The sequence below is a fragment of the Salvelinus namaycush genome, chromosome 12 (genome assembly GCF_016432855.1).
Source record: "Salvelinus namaycush isolate Seneca chromosome 12, SaNama_1.0, whole genome shotgun sequence".
In the NCBI taxonomy this organism is placed as follows: domain Eukaryota; kingdom Metazoa; phylum Chordata; class Actinopteri; order Salmoniformes; family Salmonidae; genus Salvelinus; species Salvelinus namaycush.
Window position 1 is genome coordinate 27,104,480 of NC_052318.1, and position 27,939 is coordinate 27,132,418.

A 27,939-nucleotide genomic window follows, 5' to 3' on the forward strand; every position below is an offset into this window, starting at 1 on the left:
AGGATAGCAACGTGTTGGAGTGTCTCACATGGATGAAACTGAACTGACAGGTTTGGGTGTGTGTGTTTGTTCCCACCAGGCATAGCTCAACACTGTTTGGACCCAGGTACGGTACGCAGTGTGACAATTGAGAAGTTCTGTGGGCAGAAGTATGAGGAGACCATGTAGAACTACCCAAATATCAGAGACTTGTCTAAGCCTGTAGCAGACACGCACACAGCGGAGATAAAAAATGTACATACACATTAGCCAAATACATTTAAACGCAGTTTTTCACAATTCCTGACATTTAATCCAAGTAAAAATTCCCTGTCTTAGGTCAGTTAGGATCACCATGTTATTTTAAGAATGTGAAATGTTAGAATAATAGTAGAGAGAATTATTTCTTTCAGCTTTTATTTCTTTCATCACATTCCCAGTGGGTCAGAAGTTTACATACACTTAATTATTATTTGGTATCATTGCCTTTAAATTGTTTAACTTGGATCAAACGTTTCAGGTAGCCTTCCACAAGCTTCCCACAATAAGTTGAGTGAATTTTGGCCCATTCCTCCTGACAGAGCTGGTGTAACTGAGTCAGGTTTGTAGGTCTCCTTGCTCGCACACGCTTTTTCAGTTCTGCCACAAATTTTATATAGGCTTGAGGTCAAGGCTTTGTGATGGCCACTCCAATACCTTGACTTTGTTGTCCTTAAGCCATTTTGCCACAACTTTGGAAGTATGCTTGGGATCATTGTCCATTTGGAAGAACCATTTGCGAACAAGCTTTAACTTCCTGACTGATGTCTTGAGATGTTGCTTCAATATATCCACATAATTTTCCTGCCTCATGATGCCATCTATTTTGTGAAGTGCACCAGTCCCTCCTGCAGCAAAGCACCCCCACAACATGATGCTGCCACCCGCGTGCTTCACGGTTGGGATGGTGTTCTTCGGCTTGCAAGCCTCCCCCTTTTTCCTCCAAACATAACGATGGTCATTATAGCCAAACAGTTCTATTTTTGTTTCATCAGACCAGAGGACATTTCTCCAAAAAGTACTATCTTTGTCTCCATGTGCAGTTGCAAACCGTAGTCTGGCTTTTTTATGGCGGTTTTGGAGCAGTGGCTTCTTCCTTGCTGAGTGGCCTTTCAGGTTATGTGAATATAGGACTCGTTTTACTGTGGATATAGATACTTTTGTACCTGTTTCCTCCAGTATCTTCACAAGGTCCTTTGCTGTTGTTCTGGGATTGATTTGCACTTTTCGCACCAAAGTACGTTCATCTCTAGGAGACAGAACGCGTCTCCTTCCTGAGCAGTATGACGGCTGCGTGGTCCCATGGTGTTTATACTTGTGTACTATTGTTTGTACAGATGAACGTGGTACCTTCAGGCGTTTGGAAACCAGACTTGTGGAGGTCTACAATATTTTTCTGAGGTCTTGGCTGATTTCTTTTGATTTTCCCATGATAGGCCTTGAAATACATCCACAGGTACCTCCAATTGACTCTAATTATGTCAATTAGCCTAGCAAAAGCTTCTAAAGCCATGACATAATTTTCTGGAATTTTCCAAGGTGTTTAAAAGGCACAGTCAACTTAGTGTATGTAAACTTCTGACCCACTGGAATTGTGATACAGTGAGTTATAAATTAAATAATCTGCCTGTAAACAATTGTTGGAAAAATGTATTGTGTCATGCACAAAGTAGATGTCCTAACCGACTTGCCAAAACTATAGTTTGTTAACAACAAATTTGTGGAGTGGTTGAAAAACGAGTTTTAATGCCTCCAACCTAAGTGTATGTAAACTTCCGACTTCAACTGTATATTCTCCAGATTTGCCCAGACAAAATGTTTAATACAGTATGTTGTAAAACATATATTCTACATAACATTTTCTTTTTAAAAAATGCACCAAAAACACATTTAAAGTATTTTACAGATAGAAAGATGAAAAAAGTATTAGTTCACAATTTGCTCTGGACAAGTCCGGTCCTTGAGTGTTTTAACAAAACTAAACCAAAATAATTAGGCTGACTTCATCCAGTTTCCCAAAAAATGAATTTGCGCTATGTAAATATGCACATATTTACAGTGCATTCGGAAAGTATTCAGACCCCTTCACTCTTTTCACATTTTGTTACGTTACAGCCTTATTCTAAAATGGATTACATAGTTTTTTCCCTACACACAATACCCCATAACGACAAAGAATAAAAAAGAGAAATATCACATTTACATAAGTATTCAGACCCTTTACTCAGTACTTTGTTGAAGCACCTTTTGCAGTGATTACAGCCTTGAGTCTTCTTGGGTATGACGCTACAAGCTTGGCACACCTCTATTTGGGGAGTTTCTCCCATTCTTCTCTGCAGATCCTCTTAAGCTCTTTCAGGTTAGATGGGGAGCGTCGCTGCACAGCTATTTTCAGGTCTCTCCAGAGATGTTTGATCAGGTTCAAGTCCGGGCTCTGGCTGGGCCACTCAATGACATTCAGAGACTTGTCCCGAAACCACTCCTGCGTTGTCTTGGCTGTGTGCTTGGGGTCGTTGTCCTGTTGGACGGTGAACCATTGCCCTAGAGGTCCTGAGCGCTCTGGAGCGCACAAGATCAAGGATCTTTCTGAACTTTGCTCCATTAATCTTTCCCTCGATCCTGACTAGTCTCCTGGTCCCCGCCACTAAAAAACATCCCTACAGCATGATGCTGCCACCACCATACTTCACCGTAGGGATGGTGCCAGGTTTCCTCCAGATGTGACGCTTGGCATTCAGGCCAAATAGTTCAATCTTGGTTTCATCAGACCAGAGAATCTTGTTTCTCATGGTCTGAGAGTCTTTAGGTGCCTTATGGCAAACTCCAAGCGGGCTGTTATGTGCCTTTTACTGAGGAGTGGCTTCCGTCTGGCCACTCTACCATAAAGGCCTGATTGGTGTAGTGCTGCAGAGACGGTTGTCCTTCTGGAAGGTTCTCTCATCTCCAAAAAGGAACTCTGGAGCTCTGTCAGAGTGACTATCGGGTTCTTGGTCACCTCCCTTACCAAGGCCCTTCCTCCCCGATTGCTCAGTTTAGCCGGCCGGCCAGCTCTAGGAAGAGTCTTGGTGGTTATAAACTTCTTCCATTTTGGAATGATGGAGGGCACTATGTTCTTGAGGACCTTCAATGCTGCATAAATTGTTTGGTACCCTTCCACAGATCTGTGCCTCGACACAATTCTGTCTCGAACCTCTAAGGACAATTCCTTCAATCTCATGGCTTGGTTTTTGCTCTGTGGGACCTTATATAGACAGGTGTGTGACTTTCCAAATCATGTCCAATCAATTTAATTATTACAAGTGGACTCCAATCAAGATGTAGAAACATCTCAAGGATGATCAATGGAAACAGGATGCACATGAGCTCAATTTCGATTCTCATAGCAAAGGGTCTGAATACTTATTTACATAAGGTTTCTTTTTAAAATATTTTATAAATTTGCTAAAATTTCTAAAAACCTGTTTTGGCTTTATCATTATAGGGAATTATTTGTAGATTGATCAGGATTTTTTATTTTATTTAATCCATTTTAGAATAAGGCTGTAATGTAACAAAATGTGGAAAAGGTGAAGGGGTCTGAATGCACTGTAAGTACATACTGTGCAATTTGCATTTTCTAATAAAATATTTCAGAGAATTTTTAATACAAAGAAGTATTATATTTTTGTCTACATTCAACTGGTAAAAGTTGATTATGGGAAAACCCTATGAGGGTGTGGTGGCTAGCCTTAAGCAACATGTCTATGAAAAACACTGATCATTTACATATTTTAAGGAGACTGTGAAATGTGGATATCTACAGTAAATAGTTCATGGGGGAAAAGAGGCTTTAGGTAAGCTAGTGAAAATGAGAGGGGAGAATAGTATGCAGCTTTGCTAACAAGCTTTAGAATCACATTGAGGCTTATTTCTCCCGCTCAACACCGAACCCAGAGTACCAATGTGAAAGCACACTTGAAGGTCTGGGTGTGGCATGTTTACAGCTAATCAACTCGTGAAAAAACATCCCTCTCTCAACAATGCTCATCATTAAATAAAAGGGTCCTGGCAGAAATCAGCTGTCAGAGCAGCTTACAGATCATTGCACCTGTACATAGCCCACCTGTAAATAGCTCATCCAACTACCTCATCCCCATATTTTTTTTTTTTTTTTTTCTCCTTTGCACCCCAGTATCTCTACTTGCACATTCATCTTCTGCACATCTATCACTCCAGTGTTTAGTTGCTAAATTGTAATTACTTCGCCACTACGGCCTATTTATTGCCTTACCTTCCTAATCTTACCTCATTTGCCCACACTGTATATAGACTTTTCTATTGTGTTATTAACTGTACGTTTGTTTATTCCATGTGTAACTCTGTATTGTTGTTTGTGTCGCACTGCTTTGCTTTATCTTGGCCAGGTCGCAGTTGTAAATGAGAACTTGTTCTCAACTGGCCTACCTGGTTAAATAAAGGTGAAATTATATATTTTTTTAAAACATTCTAATGAACAGGTTGATCTCACATCCTATAGTAATAGAAATGTGACATCTCTCTCGTCTGTTGCCTAGATTAAGGGAAAGGATGACAGGGTATAGAGTGGTAAATGGTCTTGTTTGTTCAAAACAGTGATCAAGAAAGTGTCACTCTATAGGTCTAATAACACTTAAAACATGCAATATTTTCTACTGTGAGCCATAATGTATCTAGTAATAGCAGTAACTACTTCATTTACAATTAATTCACAAATAAGAGTCAAGATCCAGACAGCTGGGTTCAAGGGTCTGAATATTATGTAAGAGGAAGGTTTGAATCAGATGTCAGGCAGATTAATCTTGGCCAAGATGGAGTTAACGAGAGAGAGAGAGATCTGCCCATCTGCTACATTAAGAGGAGTTTAAAAGTTGGACCCTGGCCTGAGCAGTGCAAAGCTTTAGGAGGGGCTATGATGATGTGGTTCCACTATCTTACAAAGGCCAAAGCCATAAAGTGTTGGCGGAAACACAAGTGTAACAGAGGAGGGAGGGGGTTGTTGTATGGGAATAGATTCACATCCAGTCAGGAGAAAGGGACAAATGGCGACTGTGATAAAGGGGAGTTATAGGTCCACTTGTAAAATGCCCTCTGTCTTTTATTATTGTAATTGTGAATAGGCTGACTAAGAATAAAGTTCCTGCAGGATTTTTAGGTACTTCATTCATATTCAGTCTATTTACAATTACAGGAATATCACCCAGTTTGTTGTGTCCCCATCTACTCCCTACTGCCACCAGCTGACTAAGTGCAAGTGACACACACTAATTTCAACACTAGATGGCGGTCTTTTCTTAGGCTCCAGTTCCAACTACACTGCTTTAGATCAGTTCTCACTTGTTGTCCTTACGAGCTTATACGTGTACCAGTTTAGATTTGTAGTTCAAAACTCCATTTACCAACATGCAACATATCATGTAACTGATGCAAATGGTTTTAAATGTGTAATTTCTGATAAGGGCTCGGTCAAATAAAAAATACTCACCATCTGGTACTTCCCAGTGGAAGTGAGATAGCTGTTGGGAGGGGCAAGAAAAAAAACAATAGTTACTGAGGACTGAGCAGACAAACTTTGACTTGCAAGAAAATCCTACACATAGGCTTACTTGCTTTCCCCAGGTTTTCCTATGAGACAAATAGTTTAATAAAATCTGGACTGGGAACTAATTACATTGCCAAAGTTCTGGGCAGTGAAAGACTTTGTATGAGTGAACAATACACAATAATTATCAGGACACAGTATGGCCCTTCCAGCCATATTAAACCCGAAGGTTCCGTTTCCCTGGCTGCAGCTCAAATGGGTAAAAGGTCAACATCTTTAAGCCTTCACAAGGGAAAGTAGCAAGGCAGCAAAGTAACCTCTGAAATGTTAGGAATAAGATAATATGCAATTGGGGATTGTTCAAATCAAATCAAATTTTATTTGTCACATACACATGGTTAGCAGATGTTAATGCAAGTGTAGCGAAATGCTTGTGCTTCTAGTTCCGACAATGCAGTAATAACCAACAAGTAATCTAACCTAACAATTCCACAACTACTACCTTATACACACAAGTGTAAAGGGATAAAGAATATGTACATAAAGATATATGAATGAGTGATGGTACAGAACGGCATAGGCAAGATGCAGTAGATGGTATAGAGTACAGTCTATACATATGAGATGAGTAATGTAGGGTATATAAACATAAAGTGGCATAGTTTAAAGTGGCTAGTGATACATGTATTACATAAAGATGGCAAGATGCAGTAGATGATATAGAGTACAGTATATACATATACATATGAGATGAGTAATGTAGGGTATGTAAACATTATATTAAGTGGCAATGTTTAAAGTGGCTAGTGATACATTTTTACATCATTTCCATCAATTCCCATTATTAAAGTGGCTGGAGTTGAGTCAGTATGTTGGCAGCGGCCACTAAATGTTAGTGGTGGCTGTTTAACAGTCTGATGGCCTTGAGATAGAAGCTGTTTATCAGTCTCTCGGTCCCTGCTTTGATGCACCTGTACTGACCTCGCCTTCTGGATGATAGCGGGGTGAATAGGCAGTGGCTCGGGTGGTTGTTGTCCTTGATGATCTTTATGGCCTTCCTGTGACATCGGGTGGTGTAGGTGTCCTGGAGGGCAGGTAGTTTGTTGTTGTTGTCAACCTGTTGATGTTTTCTAATGAATTGTCATGTGGTTCCTGGTAATTTATGGATGGATTATGGTCTCTGGATGTTCCATGTCATATTTCACAGTCGCTACAGTAACTCTCCCTCTCCTCTCCCACTCTCATCAGTGACTGAAAGCTAGAGAACGCTTCACTTCTCCTCTTCCCTGTTCAGTACAGGCTCTCATTGGAGACTTAATCCAAGTTGACGAAATACAGATGGCCTTATACATTCACTTCCACAATGTTTTTTTAAACCAAGAGACAAAAATAAAACTCCATACAGCAAATCCTGAGGATTTGGCATGGTGGAGAAAACAGTGTGCATCACTTGTGGGTCTATGTCTAATGGGAATCATGGGATGTGATCTGGACAACACAACACACTCATCTTCTCAGACAAGAGACGAGGTCTGGGTGTTGGAGGAGAGCCATGGAGGCTCAGCTCAGAACAACCTGGTCTTGGAGCATTTCATATTATTATGTACGTAAATCCGAGACACATGGCATGTATTAATTTCTGAATGTCCATCACCCATTTCTTATTATATGTTACGAATTTGCAAAAAGTACAATATGTTACGAATTTGCTAAACGTATGATATGTTACGAATTCTAGCTAGGTGGCTAACGTTACCTTTGGGTTGCTAGACATTCACGTTATACACCCACCCATTCACCCTTACCTTGCCTTAAGCAATCATCTGTCTTATATAACCATACCAAATGTAACATATCATACTAATTTCAGTGTTTTCTTCACTCACTGTGTAAACCTTACTACACTGTAATGTAGCTACGTACACATCACAATAATTGCTGAGGGAACCCAAAACCAAATCTCCTGTGCACGCTGGCCAGCTACTACATTTTTAACATCTATTAGTTTATCATCACGGGAGACTATGACACGACCAAACATTCTTCATTTCATTTCACAATAGTCTGATGCTACTGTTGGACTGGTGTCCTCTCCAGTTCTCCTCTCTCATTCGCTAGTTCTCCTCCCTACTCTCATTTGGAAGTGATTTTATGTGGGTTTCTGAGAGCAGGGCCATCTGCAGATCCAGCGGTGGAGTGTGGGTTTGGTCGACCTCTCAACTATGCAACAATGTGTTTTTGTATGTGTGTGTGCGTGTGTGTTTATAGTGGGGTGGGGGGAAGGGAGGTTAATGTGTGCCGAGATGTTTAGCATGTGGTGTGTGTATGCTTTATAATTATGGAGTCTAGGAATGTAGCCTACAGGGCTGGTTCCTGGCATAGGTCCTGGATCTGTGGACAATATGTGTTTCCTAGAGTACTTCCCTTGGGATTGCCACAAACGGATCAAAAACAAACTATTAAAATACAATTAAATCTAAAGGACACACACAGGTCCGCCTTACAATGACGGACAGTGTTGTAAGGACATAGTCTAGTCTAGTTCGTACCTGATAGACTTGTAGATGGCAGTGTGATTGCTATGGCCACTCCTCTTCCATCGAAGGTCAGCACCTGAAACAACAAAAGTATTAATTTGAAGATACTTTATGCCATAACATAAGATAGCTATCAAATATCAATGTGAAATGTAGGCTATATGCAAAATAAATACATTGAACAAAAATATTAAACCCAACTTGCAACAATTTCAAAGACATTACTGCGTTAAATTCATTAAGCCCTAATCTACAAACATGGTTTGTAAACGATTTAATCATTTCTGCATCTGTTGGTCACAAAAAAAGTAGGGGGGCATGGATCAGAAAACCAGTCAGCATCTGGTGTGACCATCATTTGCCTCATGCAGTGCGACACATCTCCTTTGCATAGAGTTGATCAGGCTGTTGATTGTAGCTTGTGGAATGTTGTCCCACTCCTCTTCAATGGCTGTGCGAAGTTGCTGGATATTGGCGGGAACTGGAGCACTCTGTTGTACAAATTGTGTACAGATCCTTGCCACATGGGACCGTGCATTATCATGCTGAAACATGAGGTGATTGTGGCAGATGAATGGCAAGACAATGGGCCTCAGGATCTCATCACGGTATCTCTGTGCATTCAAATTGCCATTGATAAAATGCCCCACTGCCACTATGGGACACTCTGTTCACAACGATGACATCAGCAAACCACTTGCCCACACGTCGTCATACATGCTGTCTGCCATCTGCCTAGTACAGTTGAAACTGGGATTCATCCATAAAGAGCACACTTCTCCAGCGTGTCAGTGGCCATCGAAGGTGAGCATTTGCACACTGAAATCGGTTACAGCGCTAAACTGCAGTCAGGTCAAGACCCTGATGAGAACGACGAGCACGCAGATGAGCTTCCCGGAGACGGTTTTCTGACAGTTTCTGCAGAAATTATTTGGTACTGCAAAGCCACAGTTTAATCAGCTGTCCGGGTGGCTAGTCTGAGATGAAAAGAGAAAGAGAAAAGAGAAAGAAAAATGACTTGACTAAAGACACAGTAGTTTGAGAGTGAGTGAGGCAGAGGCTAAATGCTGACCATGACTATGCCCCTGAAACCAAACATAAAGTAGGACACCACCCACCTTCTAATCTAACCCATGTACTGGCCTGAGGGAAATATTTAAAATCTGCCAGAGGTGGCTTAGAAGTAGTGATGGGGGGGGGGGGGGGGGGGGGGGGGGGGGATCGATACAGTTACATATTGAGATATTATTTTTTATGATATATCGTACTGTATCATTTTTGACTATATCGCAATATAATTTGTGCTTATTCAGAGCTTGTTCTCCATCGTTTTCAGCACTTTTATTTCCATGACTGATTAAAACTCGTTTTCTCATGGCTCTCTCTTGTTCCTCTGTAGAAGACATATGGTGAGCAATATGTTTGGAACATCGAATCGCAATACAATCACAGTATAGAATCGCAATACATATCGTATCGGCACCTAAGTGTCGTGATAATTTCGTATCGTGAGGTTCCTGGCAATTCCCAGCCCTACTTGGAAGAGAAAAATATATATAATTACACATATAAACACCAGTTTCTAGAAATATTCCTTGTTGCCAAAGCAAACAGATAATAACGATGACTTCCAAAAGGGGAGAGAGGTGGATATCTGCTTTAACTCTTTCTTTGCTTATTCTAGGCTTGGACTTAACATGCTAAAAACTCTAACAGCAGTAAACTAATAGGAGGAATAGGTTATATTATGGGAAAAGTGAAATATTATATTTCTGTAGTTTCTTTTATGATCTAGTTCATCTTTTTGCATTATCCTTAACAGGATGGGGAAGACATGACCATCCAATAGATTTTTGTCTTTGATAAAAAACACAGATCGGTGGGATAGCCTACACTGAGATGTTTGGTTCTTAAGTGAAACTGCTAGCATCCTGCTGTGCCCTCTCATGCATATTTATTTATCTGAGAAAGACTGCATTCAGCTTTTGTCAGAATACTAATGGTTGAGGACATACATATATTTTTTGTTGAGATCTCAATTCCCAAATTCCTTTTGGTAAATGTCCTGTAACGAGTGAACATGCCAACAATGACCCGAGCTCCAACCAGCACCACAACCACATTCTGTTGCTGCAGACTGCAGCCATGTTGTTCCTGAGAGATGTTTACATGTAGCCAAGTCCCAGATCAATTTGCGCCGTCTTGCCAACTCCTATGCTCATTGCCATTATTTTGCATGACAATGACTATAGAAGTTGACAAGACAGACAGCACAAACCAATCTGGGATTAGGCTAATTTACATGTAATGTGGGGTTAATATAAAGAAAGAAAGAAAGACATGGCCCTCTTTCATTTCATTATCGGTGGATCTTGGGAAGCCTGTGAGAGACATACGCAGATACAAAACACTATTGACAATGATCAGAAAAATGTGGTGCAAAAACCGATACACACAACAGTCTACACAAATTTTCTAGCATTTTTCAGGATGAGAAATAATAGTGAGATTCAGTGATGAGTTGATCATCATACCAGGTTGATGGAGTGTGCTCTGATGTGCTTCAGGATTAGAGAGGAGGCCATTGAGATGCTCCATTCTACGTTGGGATCGTCTGGGAGATCTCTGAAAGATGAAGAGGGGAAAACGTTACGAGTTACACTGGGGCTCTGGTTGAAAGTACGAACAAATATGAAAATGTATGCACTCACTACTGTAAGTCGCTCTGGATAAGAGCGTCTGCTAAATGACTAAAATGTAAAATGAAAGTAGTGCATTATATAGGGAATAGGGTGCCATTTGGGACATATGCAGTATTAACAGAGGTCTATGCAGGCCCTTCTCTCCCTGACTAGAATACTGCAGCACACCAACCAACCAAAACAGTAACCTGACAACAATTTAACAAAATGGTGGCCTAGTTTTAGAACTAAAAGTTTGTTTTTGCCACTGAACCACACCGCTGGATTTACCAAATGTAGCCAACTTCTTACTATGCAGAAGATTCACACACTAGAAAATGTGTTCTTTCACATTTCACTTACCCCTACCTACATGTACAAATTACCTCGACTAACCTGTACCCCCGCACATTGACTTGGTACCCGTACCCCTGTATATAGCCTCGTTATTGTAATTTTATTGTGTTACTTTTTACAATTTTTTACTTTAGTTTATTTGGTAAATATTTTCTTAACTCTTTCTTAAACTGCATTTTTGGTTAAGGGCTTGTAAGTAAGCATTTCACGGTAAGGTCTACACCCGTTGTATTCAACGCATGTGACAAATACATTTTATTTGATTAGATTTATGCCAGCCAGGGTATACTGTGGCTGTGAGGTTAGGGGTCAGTGGAGCCTTAGCATAGCCTGGCTGACGCAACCGACGTGACTCACAGTGCACGGAGAGCTTTGACCACAGTGGTCTGGAAAGGAGGCCGTTTGTTAATGCAATATTTACTCAGAAATTGTGCAACAGGTTTGATTAGTTCTCTGAAATGTATTTTTTTTCTCAGGGGTTGAGACCTCTCGTTGTTTGGATTTGAAAATCCAACCATTGTAATTTAAACGGCCGGCGCTTGGGGGCTGTGTGTGGCTGGGTGTTTGAGTGATAAAGACACAGAGGTGAACCAAACAGTAAAAGCACAGCCCCCGTTATTGTCAACGCATTGTGCCGACAACATCATAGAGTCATTCCAGACTCTGAAGTCAGGAGCATAGAGTTTTAGGTGTTAGCTAGACTAGCCTTAGCATCCAATTATCTGAAACTACAGCCCAGCGAGAACGAAGACCATAACAGCTACATCACACACACACACAGCACTGGGTTCAAATAGTATTCAATCTTTTTCAAATACTTTAGATGTGCTTGATTGAGCCATAGAGTTTCTAAACCCAGAGGCGTAACATCACAAGACTTCCGGGAACGCTTGCAAAACAGACCAGGCCGGGGTTTGAGACGTCAATGAGAAGTGAAAAATTCTTCCTTAGTTGTTAATTTTCTAAAAATCTAAAGGCACAAGCTAGATTTGAGCCATTGTCTTAAGTAGTTGAACATATTACTCCAACCACGTGAAAGTGACAAATTGACATATTTTCATTTTTGTAAAAAAACAACAACTTTATATTGAAGGAGTGCCTTTGATTTGATGGCCTGTACATGCACATTTCGGTGCGAGACCACCCGTTAGTCCCGATGATGCATTTCTGCGCGTGAGTTTAGCTAGCCAACGTCGCCATGACATTGCCTACAAGTGTGATCAGGGATTTCTACTGAAGAAACCGTTTCTGCCTATCTTCATACTGTACTGTCTTTGATTGAGCTTTCCTGGCACCAGAGGCACAAGAGCACGTGCCCCCTCACGACAAATCTGAGGGGGCACATGCTCTACCAATTGAGCTACAGAGGACCACGTTACATGTTTTGTTGTTGGTTCTCTGTAATACTACTAGCCAGCTAGCAATTTTATGAAGTTGGCTTTAGCTAGTCCAGATGGGTTCCCAATCTCCCAACCTCATAACTAGCAACCAAGAAGCCATTTCAGGCTGTCAATCAAGTTAGCGCTAGCTTGTCTAAGTATCTTAGCTGGCATACCTGCTGGCAAGATTGGTAGACTTTAGAGAAGCAAACAATTACTAAATGTACTGAATAAGACTCACATTCCTTTCAATCTTTTATCCAGATTTTTACAGAGAAGCATATTTTGTTTCTTAAAAAAAAAAAAAATCTTACATAGAATTAAGCATTATGATTATGGCTCAGATCGCAGGAAAAAGCTGTTTCAGGTGTCAGAAAATAGCTAAAATTCTCCAATTTACAGATGGGAGGCCTAACCCCTATTTCTGACCACTCCCCATCCTTCCTTACATACTTAATGCACATTCAGATTTTGGGGATGCATGGGCCCTGCCTGACACAATGGAACCAATGGAATAGATCCAAAAAGTGCAAACCCACCGAGGCAGAATCAATCAAGCAGTCATAGTATTTGAAAGATTTCAAATACTATTTGGACCCAGGTCTGCATCTCACACTTTCCTGAGCTACCCAAGTCTGTCCATCAGACAACCTGATCACTCAACACACCATCTATCTATGGGGGGGCACTCATTGGCTAAATGCTGATCACTCTCACAGCTTCCCCCCTCCCTCTTTCTCTCTTGCACACTTTCCCTCGCTCTCACTCCCGCTTTAATTCTCTCTCTTGCTCTCATGTAGTCTTTCATTCCTCTCTCCTGCCTCTCTCTCCCTCCAGAGATATCAAACATTAAAAAGAGAGAGGGAGAGAGGCAGTGGAGCATGTCAAGAATGATTCCGACACACTCGGGTCGACGCAGTTCAGATGAAAACAAGGCGGGTGGAGGCAGTAGTTTCTCTCTCTCGCTCTCTCTCTCTGGTTAGCCATTTCTCTGCTAGCAACATGTTGATCTGAACCACAAGAATAGGAGGTTTGACCGGCGCAAAATGGATGCACAGGGCTAATAGAACGCATGGTGGCATTGGACGTACTTAGTTAAAAAACACAACCACAGCTCAACCTCGGGGAACCATATGAAAGAGAGAGCGAGAGGGCGGTTGTGTCGAGAAAGAAAGGGTAGACACTGGACAGACAGCAATGACCTGATGTCTTGTACATTTTGAAATGAGGATGGGGGGCAGAGCTGATTATATAAAAGAAAACACTGCAATATTGCATTTATTTACTTAGGAACCGTGGGAAGTCTAGTGTAGTCTAAATTGACTGTTACGCAGTGTGTTTTGTTAAATGTTATCTTTTACAGAGGGGATGATAGGCTGTGATTTTACTTTCAATATTTCTACAATGTTTTATTTGTACCCTAATAGGCCTACATGTATTTAACCTTAAAAAAACAGCTGTAGCAAATACAGTGTTCAGTCAGATAAGGGCTGCGATGCAAAAACAACGCTTCTTCTCAATACACACACACATTATTTACTATAAGCTGAGCTCCATGTCACTTTATTTCCCCCATCCAAAATGGACAGGTGTACCCTTGAGATGATGAAGCGTTTCAACCATCGACAGACAATTTTTTACTCTGGGGAAATTCCATGGTAAGAGAGTGACACTGAGACAGAGATTTTATACTCTAAAATGTATGTCAAACAAAAACCAATGATTGCAAAGTTAAACCATACAACTACGCACAAGGACTACTTTTAACAATTTCCACAGAACATTTTACAAAAACACATTAACTTAAAAGAGCAAAGTTTGGTAACAGAATGACTGCACAAACGGCACAAACCGTCATTGTGTTACCAAACTTTGCATTTGCACAGTTTTTCTGGTAAATGTGCTTTAAATGTGCTTTACTCTTACTGGATACCAAAACAACAAGTTGGCTAGGACACTTATATCCTACTGAACTATCAGGGTCATCTTCCTTAGCAAATACTGTATCTACTTGGTGCAGTGGAAAGATCAACATAAACACATGACGTATTTGAATTTGTGGAGAGACACTCAGGTCCAAATGAGGCTGTGATGGGGCCACTGAAGTTAGTCACCTCTGCAGAAGTTATAAAGTAATGAGGTGGGATGTATCTCAAATGGCTCCCCATTCCATATATAGTGCACCAATGACCATAGGCATCTTGTCAAATTTAGTGCACTATATTTGGAATAGGGTGCCATTTGGGATGCATCTATGAAGTTGCTGCTGTAGTCAGCCAGAGGGAAGACTTCAGTACAGTCTGTTCCATGCCAATGCGGCGATCGACAAGTTCTCTCCCTCTCATGTTGTGCAGGGAGTGGACAGGGTGAACAGAGGTCACGCCAGTGCAAGTGAAGCGGCAGTTGAGCGTGCTCAGATTAGGGCTGATCACAAAGGCCATGCCATATGATGCACTGGGGCCCTGCACAGAGACTGTCAACACAGCTGTCCTATTCAGCGGGCATTAAGGTCTGATGAGGACGAGGGGCCGACCAGCCAGCCAGCCACCAGTACAACTGACTGACTGTTTAGAAGAGAGGCAGAACACTGACTGACTGACAAGAGAGCAATAGATAGAAGATAAAAATAGAGAAAGGAACAGCATGCTTCACTTAGGATATGCATGGTGGTGCAGGGGGGGGGGAAATACATAATTTTTTCTAATGCCTGATTTGAGACGTTTTGCTTTACTTCAGTGCCTTCAGAAAGTATTCACACCCCTGGACTTTTTCTACATTTTGTTGTGTTACAGCGTGGGATTTTGTGTCACTGGCCTACACGCGCCTTTCTTTTTCCCAACACAATTAAGACAAAACCACGGCCCGTTATTCAGAAGGGCGTTCTACTACGCTCCCATTGGCTAGCTAGCGTTGTCTCACTCACAGGCAACGAGCGCAGAGACAGTGACCTTCCAAGGTAACGCAAGGATGGAAAGTGTAATTTAACAATTAGCTGCCTACCGTAATGCAGGCCTATTATTATCATCATGTTTGGTAACATTTGCCTATGTATTCGGTATTTTAAGTTGTTATATTATCATTAGTAGTCTATTATCAGGTAAAAGCATATGCTTATTATTCATAATTTCTCAAATATTTATTAGCTAATCATTCAGTCTAATACACTATGCTACAGCCATTGAATCTGTCTTTGAGCTTTAAGGGACGTTAATGCTAGCTCTGTCCACGACATTATGTTATTATATTTTTTCAATCTTGCAATACAAGGACAAATGTTATTAATCAGTTACTTAAATTTCGCGCTACGTGATATTCACTTCCGGACTTGGAGAGCGCTCAAAGCGTTCTAGAACGCCTCTCTGAATAACGGGGCGTGGTTTTGGCTTAACTGCATTGGGATAAAGAAAGACACGGCTTATACACAATACCCCATAATGTCAAAGTGGAATTAGGTTTTTAGAATTGTTTATAAATTAACTAAATCTAAATGACAGAGTGAAAAGAAGGAAGCCTGTACAGAATAAAACATATTCCAAAACATGCATCCTGTTTGCAATAAGTCACTGCAAAAAAACAGCAAAACACGTGGCAAAGAAATTTACTTTATGTCCTGAATACAAAGCTTTATGTTTGGGGCAAATACAACACAGCACATCAGTGAGTACCACTCTTCATATTTTCAAGGATGGTGGTGGCTGCATCATGTTATTGGTATGCTTGACATGAGCAGGGACTAGGAAGTTTTTTTAGGATAAAAAAAAATGGGAAAGAGCTAAGCACAGGCAAAATCCTAAAGGAAAACCTGCTTCAGTCTACTTTCCACCAGACACTGGGAGATTAATTCACCTTTCAGCAGGACAATAACCTAAAACACAAGGCCAAATCTACACTGGAGTTGCTTACCAAGACCGTGAATGTTTCTGAGCGACCAAGTTACAGTTTTGACTTAAATCTACTTGAAAATCGATGGCAAGACCTGAAAATGGTTGTCTAGCAATGATCAACAACCATGTTAACAGAGCGTGAAGAATTTTGAAAATAATAAATGGGCAAATGTAGCAAAATCCTGGTTTGTAAAGCTCTTAAGAGACTTACTCAGAAATACTCACACCTGTAACTGCTGCCAAAGGTGCTTCTACAAAAGTATTGACTCGGGGGTGTGAATACTTATGTAAATGAGATTTTCTGTATTTCATTTGGAATAAATGTGCAAAAATGTCTAAAAACATCTTTTCACTTCGTCATTATGGGGTAATGTGTGTAGATGGATGAGAAAGAAAACATTAATCCATTTTGAATTCAGGCTGTAACACAACAAAATGTCAAATAAGAATAAGGGGTATGAATATTTTCTGAAGGTACTGTACATCTGCACGAACTGGGCTCTAGAGACTGGGTAAACCATATTAATTAAATAACTTTTTGACAGCATCCCTTTTGATTTGAACAAAACTTTCCATACATGTTTGCCCATGGAAGAAGTGGTCAGAAAATTACTTTTTGGACATGAATGACAAAACATATATATATATATATATTTTTTTTTAAATTTCACCTTTATTTAACCAGGTAGGCTAGTTGAGAACAAGTTCTCATTTGCAACTGCGACCTGGCCAAGATAAAGCATAGCAATTCGACACATACAACAACAGAGTTACACATGGAATAAACAAAACATACAGTCAATAATACAGTAGAAAAATAAGTCTATATACAATGTGAGCAAATGAGGTGAGATAAGGGAGGTAAAGGCAAAAAAAGGCCATGGTGGCGAGGTAAATACAATATAGCAAGTAAAACACTGGAATGGTAGATTTGCAGTGGAAGAATGTGCAAAGTAGAAATAGAAATAATGGGGTGCAAAGGAGCAAAATAAATAAATAAATACAGTAGGGGAAGGGGTAGTTGTTTGGGATAAATTATAGATAGGCTATGTACAGGTGCAGTAATCTGTGAGCTGCTCTGACAGCTGGTGCTTAAAGCTAGTGAGGGAGATAAGTGTTTTCAGCTTCAGAGATTTTTGCAGTTCGTTCAGGTCATTGGCAGCAGAGAACTGGAAGGAAAGACGACCAAAGGAGGAATTGGCTTTGGGGGTGACCAGTGAGATATACCTGCTGGAGCGCGTGCTACGAGTGGGTGCTGCTATGGTGACCAGTGAGCTGAGATAACGTGGGGCTTTACCTAGCAGAGACTTGTAGATAACCTGTAGCCAGTGGGTTTGGCGATGAGTATGAAGCGAGGGCCAACCAATGAGAGCGTACAGGTCGCAATGGTGGGTAGTGTATGAGGCTTTGGTGATAGACTATCCAGTTTGTTGAGTAGAGTGTTGGAGGCTATTTTATAGATGACATCCCCGAAGTCGAGGATCGGTAGGATGGTCAGTTTTACGAGGGTATGTTTGGCAGCATGCTTGAAGGATGCTTTGTTGCGATATAGGAAGCCGATTCCAGATTTAATTTTGGATTGGAGATGCTTAATGAGAGTCTGGAAGGAGAGTTTACAGTCTAACCAGACACCTAGGTATTTGTAGTTGTCCACGTATTCTAAGTCAGAGCCATCCAGAGTAGTAATGCTGGACGGACGAGCAGGTGCAGGCAGTGATCGGTTGAATAGCATGCATTTAGTTTTACTTGCGTTTAAGAGCAGTTGGAGGCCACGGAAGAAGAGTTGTATGGCATTGAAGCTCGTCTGGAGGTTAGTTAAGACAGTGTCCAAAGAGGGGCCAGAAGTATACAGAATGGTGTCGTCTGCGTAGAGGTGTATCAGAGAATCACTGGCAGCAAGAGCAACATCATTGATGTATACAGAGAAGAGAGTCGGCCCGAGGATTGAACCCTGTGGCACACCCATAGAGACTGCCAGAGGACCGGACAACAGGCCCTCCGATTTGACACACTGAACTCTATCAGAGAATTAGTTGGTAAACCAGGCGAGGCAATCATTTGAGAAACCAAGGCTGTCGAGTCTGCCAATAAGAATGTGGTGATTGACAGAGTCGAAAGCCTTGGCCAGGTCGATGAATACGGCTGCGCAGTAATGTCTCTTATCGATGGCGGTTATGATGTCGTTTAGGACCTTGAGCGTGGCTGAGGTGCACCCATGACCAGCTCTGAAACCAGATTGCATAGCGGAGAAGGTATTGTGGGATTCGAAATGGTCGGTAATCTGTTTGTTAACTTGGCTTTCGAAGACCTTAGAAAGACAGGGTAGGATAGATATAGGTCTGTAGCAGTTTGGGTCTAGAGTGTCACCCCCTTTGAAAATCTTTGGGAATCTCAGACGATACGAAAGAGAGGTTGAACAGGCTAGTAATAGGGGTTGCAACAATTTCGGCAGATCATTTTAGAAAGAGAGGGTCCAGATTGTCTAGCCCGGCTGATTTGTAGGGATCCAGATTTTGCAGCTCTTTCAGAACATCAGCTATCTGGATTTGGGTGAAGGAGAAATGGTGGGGGCTTTGGCGGGTTGCTGTGGAGGGTGCCGGGCAGTTGACCGGGGTAGGGATAGCCAGGTGGAAAGCATGGCCAGCCGTAGAGAAATGCTTATTGAAATTCTCAATTATAGTGGATTTATCGGTGGTGACAGTGTTTCCTAGCCTCAGAGCAGTGGGGAGCTGGGAGGAGGTGCTCTTATTCTCCATGGACTTTTTTGAGTTAGTACTACAGGATGCAAATTCCTGTTTGAAAAAGCTAGCCTTAGCTTTCCTAACTGCCTGTGTATATTTGTTCCTAACTTCCCTGAAAAGTTGCATATCACGGGGGCTAATGCAGAACGCCACAGGATGTTTTTGTGCTGGTCAAGGGCAGACAGGTCTGGAGTGAACCAAGGACTATATCTATTCCTAGTTCTACATTTTTTGAATGGGGCATGCTTATTTAAGATGGTGAGGAAGGCACTTTTAAAGAATAGCCAGGCATCATCTACTGACGGGGTGAGGTCAATGTCATTCCAGGATACCCCGGCCAGGTCGATTAGAAAGGCCTGCTCGCAGAAGTGTTTTAGGGAGCGTTTGACAGTGATGAGGGGTGGTCGTTTGGTCGCAGACCCATTACGGATGCAGGCAATGAGGCAGTGATCGCTGAGATCTTGATTTAAAACAGCAGAGGTGTATTTGGAGGGTGAGTTAGTTAGGATGACATCTATGAGGGTGCCCGTGTTTACGGATTTGGAGTTGTACCTGGTAGGTTCATTGATCATTTGTGTGAGATTGAGGGCATCAAGCTTAGATTGTAGGATGGCCGGGGTGTGTCCCAGCATGTCCCAGTTTAGGTCACCTAGTAGCACGAGCTCAGAAGATAGATGGGGGGCAATCAATTCACATATGGTATCGAGGGCGCAGCTGGGGGCAGAGGGAGGTCTATAGCAAGCGGCAACAGTGAGAGACTTGTTTCTGGAAAGGTGAATTTACTTCTAATACTTCTTCTAATTTTAGAAGTAGAAGCTCGAATTGTTTGGGCACAGACTTGGATAGTAATACAGAACTCTGCAGGCTATCTTTGCAGTAGATTGCAACACCGCCCCCTTTGGCAGTTCTATCTTGGCGGAAAATGTTATAGTTAGCAATGGAGATTTCAGGGTTTTTGGTGGTTTTTCTAAGCCAGGATTCAGACACGGCTAAGACATCCGGGTTGGCAGAGTGTGCTAAAGCAGTGAGTAAAACAAACTTACGGAGTAGGCGTCTAATGTTAACATGCATGAAACCAAGGCTTTTACAGTTACAGAAGTCAACAAATGAGAGCACCTGGGGAGTGGGAGTGGGGCTAGGCACTGCAGGACCTGGATGAACCTCTACATCACCAGAGGAACAGAGGAGAAGTAGGATAAGGGTACGGCTAAATGCTATACGAACTGGCCGACTAGCACGTTCGGAACAGAGTAAAAGGAGCAGGTTTCTGGGCTCGATAGCATAGATTCAAGGCATAGTGTACAGACAAAGGTAAGGTAGGATGTGAGTACATTGGAGGTAAACCTAGGCATTGAGTAATGAGAGAGATATAGTCTCTAGAGACGTTTAAACCAGGTGATGTCATCGCATATGTAGGAGGTGGAACAACATGGTTGGTTAAGGCATATTGAGCAGGGCTAGAGGCTCTACAGTGAAATAAGACAGTAATCACTAACCACGACAGTAATGGACGAGGCATATTGATATTAGAGAGAGGCATGCGTAGCCAAGTGAACATATGGGTCCAGTGAGTGGTTGGGCTGACTGGGGACACAGCGATTCAGAGAGTTAGCAGGCCGATGCTAACAAGCTAACAGTTAGTAGGCCGGGGCTAAACAAGCTAGCAGTTAGCAGACCGCGGCTAAACAAGCTAGCAGTTAGCAGGGGCTAGCAGTTAGCAGACCGGGGCAGGCAAGCTAGCAGTTCGCAGACCGGGGCCGGCAAGCTAGCAGTTAGCAGACCGAGGCGAGCAAGGATCAGGAGCAGGAGATAGAGGTTCTCAAAGTTGACCTATTTTGCATACCCCACTGTACCGTGAGACATCCATGTCTTCATCCCTGGAAAAGACAAACGGGTGAGTTTGATATCATTTAAAAGCTTACAAAACAGGGTTGGTAAACTATTTAATAATTTATTTAAAAAATGTACATGTAATGTCAACAATTACTGAGTTACAGTTCATATAAGGAAATCAGTCAATTGAACTACATTCATTAGGCCCTAATCTGGATTTCACCTGACAGGGAATACAGATATGCATCTGTTGGTCACAGATTCCATAAAAAAAAGGTAGGGGCAGTATCTGGTGTGACCACCATTTGCCTCATGCAGTGCGACACATCTCGACCCATAGCATATGCCTGCCCATACCATAACCCCACCATGGGGCATCAGCAAACCGCACAACACCATACACGCTGTCTGCCATCTGCTCGGTATAGTTGAAACCGGGATTAATCCGTGAAGAGCACACTTCTCCAGCATGCCAGTGGCCATCGAAGGTGAGCATTTGCCCACTGAAGCCAAACTGCAGTCAAGTCAATACTCTGGTGAGGACGAAGAGCACGCAGATGAGCTTCCCGGAGACGGTTTCTGACAGTTTGTGCAGAAATTCTTTGCTTGTGCAAAACCACAGTTTCATAAACTGTCCGGGTGGTTGGTCTCAGACAATTCCACAGTGGAAGAAGCCAGATGAGGAGGTCCTGGGCTGGCGTGGTTACACGTGGTCTGTGGTTGTGAGGCTGGTTGGACGTACTTCCAAATTCTCTAAAACAACGTTGGAGGCGGCTTATGGTAGAAAAATGAACATTCAATTCTCTGGCAACAGCTCTGGGGGACATTCCTTCAGTCAGCATGCCAATTGCACACTCCCTAAAAAATGTAATAGATATTTAGCTTCATGTGAGTATGGAACATTTCTGGGATCTTTTATTTTAGCTCATGAAACATGGGACCAACACTTTACATATTTTTATTTTTGCTCAGCGTAATTCTGCACTGCGGCTCAGTGCGGGAGATGGGCTGGGGGCAGATGACCAGTCAATACTGGGGGCAGAGGTAGTGCTTGGGGCTGGTGAACAGGCAGTGCTGAGAACAAAATCAGGTGCTGTCTCCATTCACTGGAGTTGTGCCTTAAAACAAATGTATAAAAAAAGGGATACTTAGTACACATATCCAAACCATGTCATTAAGGGGTATTGTTTGTAGATTGAGTAAAAAAAACAAAAACTTAACCCATAAATAATGCTGTAAAGTAACAAAATGTGGAAAAAGGGGTCTGAAAACTTTCTGAATGCACTGTGTGTGTGTGTATACATACATACAGTTGAAGTCGGAAGTTTACATACACCTTAGCCAAATACATTTAAACTCAGTTTTTCACAATTCCTGACATTTAATCCTAGTAAAAATTCCCTGTCTTAGGTCAGTTAGGATCACCACTTTATTTTAAGATTGTGAAATGTCAGAATAATAGTAGAGAGAATGATTTATTTCAGCTTTTATTTTACATACACACAATTAGTATTTGGTAGCATTGCCTTTAAATAGTAAATAATTCCACAAGCTTTCCACAATAAGTTGGGTGAATTTTGGCCCATTCCTCCTGACAAAGCTGGTGTAACTCCCGGGTGGCGCAGTGGTCTAGGGCACTGCATCGCAGTGCTAGCTGCGCCACCAGAGTCTCTGGGTTCGCGCCCAGGCTGGGCTGGGTTCGCGCTCAGGCTCTGTCGCAGCCGGCCGCAACCGGGAGGTCCGTGGGGCGACGCACAATTGGCATAGCGTTGTCCGGGTTAGGGAGGGTTTGGCCGGTAGGGATATCCTTGTCTCAGTATGTAAAAATGTAATGAAATGTAAAAAATGTAATAAAATGTATGCACTCTACTGTAAGTCGCTCTGGATAAGAGCGTCTGCTAAATGACTAAAATGTAAAATGTAAATGTAACTGAGTCAGGTATGTAGGCCTCCTTGCACGCAAACGTTTTTTCAGTTCTGCCCACAAATTTTCTATGGGATTGAGGTCAGGGCTTTGTGATGGCCACTCCAATACCTTGACATTGTTGTCCTTAAACCATTTTGCCACAACTTTGGAAGTATGCTTGGGGCCATTGTCCATTTGGAAGAACCATTTGCGACCAAGCTTTAACTTCCTGACTGATGTCTTGAGAAGTAGCTTCAATATATCCACATAATTTTGCTTCCTCACGATGCTATCTAATTTGTGATGTGCACCAGATCCTCCTGCAGCAAAGCACCCCACAACATGATGCTGCCACCCCCACAACATGAAGCTGCCACCCCCGTGCTTCACAGTTGGGATGGTGTTCTTCGGCTTGCAAGCATCCCACTTTTTCCTCCACACATAACAATGGTCATTATGGACAAACAGTTATATTTTTGTTTTATCAGACCAGAGGACATTTCTCCAAAAAGTACAATCTTTGTCCCCATGTGCAGTTGCAAACCATAGTCTGGCTTTTTTTATGGCAGTTTTGGAGCAGTGGCTTCTTCCTTGCTGAGCGGCCTTTAAGGTTATGTCGATATAGGACTCGTTTTACTGTGGATATAGATACTTTTGTACCCGTTTCCTCCAGCATCTTCACAAGGTCCTTTGCTGTTGTTCTGGGATTGATTTGCACTTTTCGCACCAAAGTACGTTCATCTCTAGGAAACAGAATGCGTCATTCCAGAGCGGTATGACGGCCGCGCGGTCCCATGGTGTTTATACTTGCGTACTACTGTTTGTACAGATGAATGTGGTACCTTCAGGCGTTTGGAAATTGCTCCCAAGGATGAACCAGACTTGTGGAGGTCTACAATTGTCTTCTGAGGTCTTGGCTGATTTATTTTGATTTTCCCATGTCAAGCAAAGAGGCACCGAGTTTGAAGGTAGGCCTTGAAATACATCCACAGGTACACCGCCAATTGACTCTAATTATTATGTCAATTAGCCTAGCAGAAGCTTCTAAAGCCATGACATAATTTTCTGGAATTTTCCAAGCTGTTTAAAGGCACAGTCAACTTAGTGTATGTAAACTTCTGACCCACTGGAATTGTAATACAGTGAATTATAAGTGAAATAATCTGTCTGTAAACAATTGTTGGAAAAATGTATTGTGTCATGCACAAAGTAGATGTCCTAACCAACTTGCCAAAAGTATAGTTTGTTAACAATACATCTGTGGAGTGGTTGAAAAACGAGTTTTAATGCCTCCGACCGAAGTGTATGTTAACTTCCGACTTCAACTGTACACACTCCAGCAGTCAAAAGTTTGGACACACCTACTCATTCAAGGGTTTTTCTATATTTTTATTATTCTACATTGTAGAATAATAGTGAAGACATCAACACCATGAAATAACACATATGCAATCATATACTAACCAAAAGTGTTAAAACAAAATATATTTTATATTCTTTGAAGTAGCCACCCTTTGTCTTGATGACAGCTTTGCACACTCTCAACCAGCTTTATGAGGTAGTCACCTGGAATGCATTTCCAATAACAGGTGTGCCTTGTTAAAAGTCCATTTGAGGAATTTCTTTCCTTCTTAATATGTTTGATCCAATCAGTTCAGTTGTGACAATGTAAATAGTACCCGCAAAACACCAGTCTCAACATCAACAGTGAAGAGGCGACTCTGGGATGCTGGCCTTCTAGGCAGAGTTGCTCTGTCCAGTGTCTGTGTTCTTTTGCCCATCGTAATCTTTTCTTTTTATTGGCCAGTCTGAGATATGGCTTTTTCTTTGCAACTCTGCCTAGAGGGCCAGCATCCCGGAGTCGCCTTATCATGCACCTGTCTCGAAATTTGTTTTGATTTAGAATGAATCATTATCATGCACCTGTCTCAAAACAGGGGCAGCGGGAAAAGAATACATGAAATCTATGCACTTATAGCGAATGGAGGATGCGTTTGCCCTACCTGACTGTTCATTTTCATGCCAGCCAGGTAGGCTATACTTCTGTTGTAAAGATAAGCAATGTGCTTAATATTAGGAAAGTAGATACATAAATATATTAGGCCTAGCCTATGGGACCTCCTTTTTTTAATAGAGGCCATCACTCTGTTTTCTCGTGCAAGTGCATAGCCTACAGAAATGTTGTACAACATGAGTACATGGGCTCTCATGAAGTGTTTGATTAGATGTTCGATTACATTCGCATTGATGTCAGAGTGAGAGGGACAATATAGTGCTGAGTACCAGGTAGTTAGCAAGTTTGGCAGGCTACAATTGACCAACAACAGCATCAGAGCTTGGAGAAGCCTAATTATTGTGGAAAGCGGGCCGAACAGGCCCCCATTAACATCGACGGGGCTGTAGTGGAGCAGGTCGAGAGTCGAGTGTCCACATCACCAACGAACTATCATGATCCAAACATACCAAGATAGTCGTGAAGAGGGCACGACAAAACCTTTTCCCCCTCAGGAGACTGAAAAGATTTAGCATGGGTCCCCAGATCCTCAAAAGGTTATACAGCTGCACCATCGAGAGCATCCTGACCGGTTGCATCACCACCTGGCAACTGCTGAGCATCTGACCGTAAGGCGCTACAGAGGGTAGTGCGAACGGCCAAAGCATCCTGTCATCCAGGACCTATATAATAAGCGGTGTCAGAGGAAAGCCCATAAAATTGTCAGAGAGACTCCAGTCACCCAAGTTATAGACTGTTTTCTCCGCTACCGCACAGCAAGCGGTACCGGAGCGCCAAGTCTAGGACCAAAAGGCTCCTCAACAGCTTCTACCCCCAAGCCATAAGACTGCTGAACAATTCATAAAATCCCCACCAGACAATTTACATGGATCCCCTCCCTTTTGTACACTGCTGCTACTTGCTGTTTGTTTGTTACCTATGCATAGTCACTTCGCCCCACCTACACTTCTCCCCCAGATTACCTCAACTAGCCTGTACCCCCGCACACTGACTCGGTACCCTCTGTATATAGCCTCATTATTGTTATTCTTATTGTGTTACTTTTTATTATTACTTTTTATTTTAGTCTACTTGATAAATATTTTCTTATTTTTGAACTGGACTGTTGGTAAGTAAGCATTTCACGGTAGAGTCTACACCTGTTGTATTCGGCGCATGTGACGAATAAAGTTTGATTTGAAATTGCATTCTAAACTGAAGATCATGATTTGGTGATTATTGGAGTCAGGTGTGTTAGCTGGGGTTGGGGCAAAACTGACACCAATCAGGCCCTCGAGGACTGGAATTGCCCACCCCTGCTTTAGGTCAAACGGGGTGAGGGGCGTGACCGTTCAAAGTCAGTATTTTCAATTTCATGTTATAGCGCCACCATCTGGCCAATCTGTGTAATTTTGTAAATGCCAGATCTCAATGGCAAGATGCCTCACTCATCAAAGTTATGTCAAAATTAGGCCAGTGCTGTGTGAGATATTGTGTGCAACTAATGTACGTACTAACGCACAAACGGACAGAGACAGATACAGTCTCCTGCCCAATTTCATCGTTGGGAACAAAAATCACATTATTTGTTAGGCTTAATAAATTGACCATCGGTTGACTGTTCTGACAAGGTTACTTAACCACAAATGTATGCTAAGCAGGCACTTATTATTTAAAATAGCAGATTACTTTCTAAACCTGGATCCCAAGCACAACATGGGTAGTTTATATGCATGCAATCAATTTTTGTTATATAGTTAAATAAAATAAATTATAAGGGCATCATTTCTACTGGTACAACCAAGAAGCACCAAACTGGCGTAAGCCCTATCAATAGGTGTTTTTAAAAGGAATGTGTGGGGCTGATTGGCCACTATGTTCTGCTGCAAAATGATAATTATTCTGAAGTTTGCTTACTTGCTAGCTTCGCTGACAGAGACAACTTACTTGCAATCGTGCATAATGACTCTGGAGGCTGGTATTACCAACACCGCACAGCTGCCTAGAAGCTCTTCTCGACGCTGTACACCTTGATTGTAGTAATTGCCTAGGTAATTATTTGGAGAAAAGTAATTACTTTATATGTTGTCATTTAAAGCATTACTACTTAACGACATAAAAAATTATTAACACAAAATTACATGCACCGAAACATTTGAGTTGTTGTAGACTTCCGAACTATGCATGGCAGTAAGGTTAATGCTATCCGGGATTCTTGGGACCTGAGCGATTCATTAGAGGTGGAAAATACCAAATTTATTTGGTTGCTTGTACATTTTTATTTAGACCTTTTTTAGAAGTACATACCGGCCGTGACGGCAGTCAATGACGATAGTTAGTCAATCAGAAGCCCCTTTTTCGTGAGTAATTACCGTATTTTGACATTAAGTTTGAAAAGCTGTTACATGGCAAGTTGAAAGGCTGCTTCCTGGGCTTAATGGAGATTTAACGTCTCCATATCAACGTCTCCTGTAAAGCCAAATTCTGGTTCAGGAATACATAGGCTGCTCAAAGGACCAATCAAAACGAATGTTTTCCATTGTAAACCCACCTTGAGATACACAAATGAAGAGGAATTTAGTTCCTCGAGTCTTAAAATTGTTTGTACAAAGAACATGCATTCATCATCTGGATAGGCAGTTGAAGAGTGCTCGAACATCGCCAGACAAATCGCTTGTTTCAGATGAGTTGAATTGCTTGTCTCTACATAACAAATTTAAACAGTTTACGTGACTTTGCTGAATTCTGCTGATAGTAAATGCATTTTATCCAGACATAGGTACTACGAAAATTACAAATAAAACATGCATTTTTTTTGCCGTTCTTATAAACATTCCGTATTTTCAGTCTTATTTATCAAAGGTTCCGCCTAAAATAAGTTAATTTGCTACATTTCCTGTTTCTGGAACGCAACATAACATTTGAACTCACGACCATATATAATATCTAATTACAAAAACATCGAAAATTGGCATAAGTCAACGAATATCCAGTTGATATGAAAATCAGAAATGTTCTAATTATAATGTTAGTTAGGCATCTGAAAGTTTCCC

At 41.7% G+C, this 27,939-nt stretch overlaps 2 protein-coding genes across 2 annotated transcripts in view; one reads left to right on the top strand and one right to left on the bottom strand.

The window, feature by feature from the left end:
- Window positions 1–193: 193 nt before the first annotated feature.
- Window positions 194–27,915, bottom strand: LOC120057451 (N-acetylglucosaminyl-phosphatidylinositol de-N-acetylase-like). The gene is made up of 7 exons (XM_039006067.1): window positions 27,438–27,915; window positions 26,834–26,933; window positions 20,998–21,031; window positions 10,647–10,737; window positions 8,125–8,188; window positions 5,519–5,549; window positions 194–199 (listed from the first exon to the last, which is right to left on the bottom strand). Exons 1-7 carry the CDS (start codon window positions 27,505–27,507, stop codon window positions 194–196), a joined length of 396 nt encoding a protein of 131 aa, XP_038861995.1. The 5' UTR covers window positions 27,508–27,915.
- The window catches only part of LOC120057057 (nuclear receptor corepressor 1-like), a 113,271-nt gene continuing 112,186 nt past the window's right edge, over window positions 26,855–27,939 (top strand). Inside the window, exon 1 of the mRNA XM_039005438.1 lies at window positions 26,855–26,937. The gene's annotated coding sequence lies outside the window, so the exon portion shown is untranslated. The remainder of the gene's footprint in view (window positions 26,938–27,939) is intronic.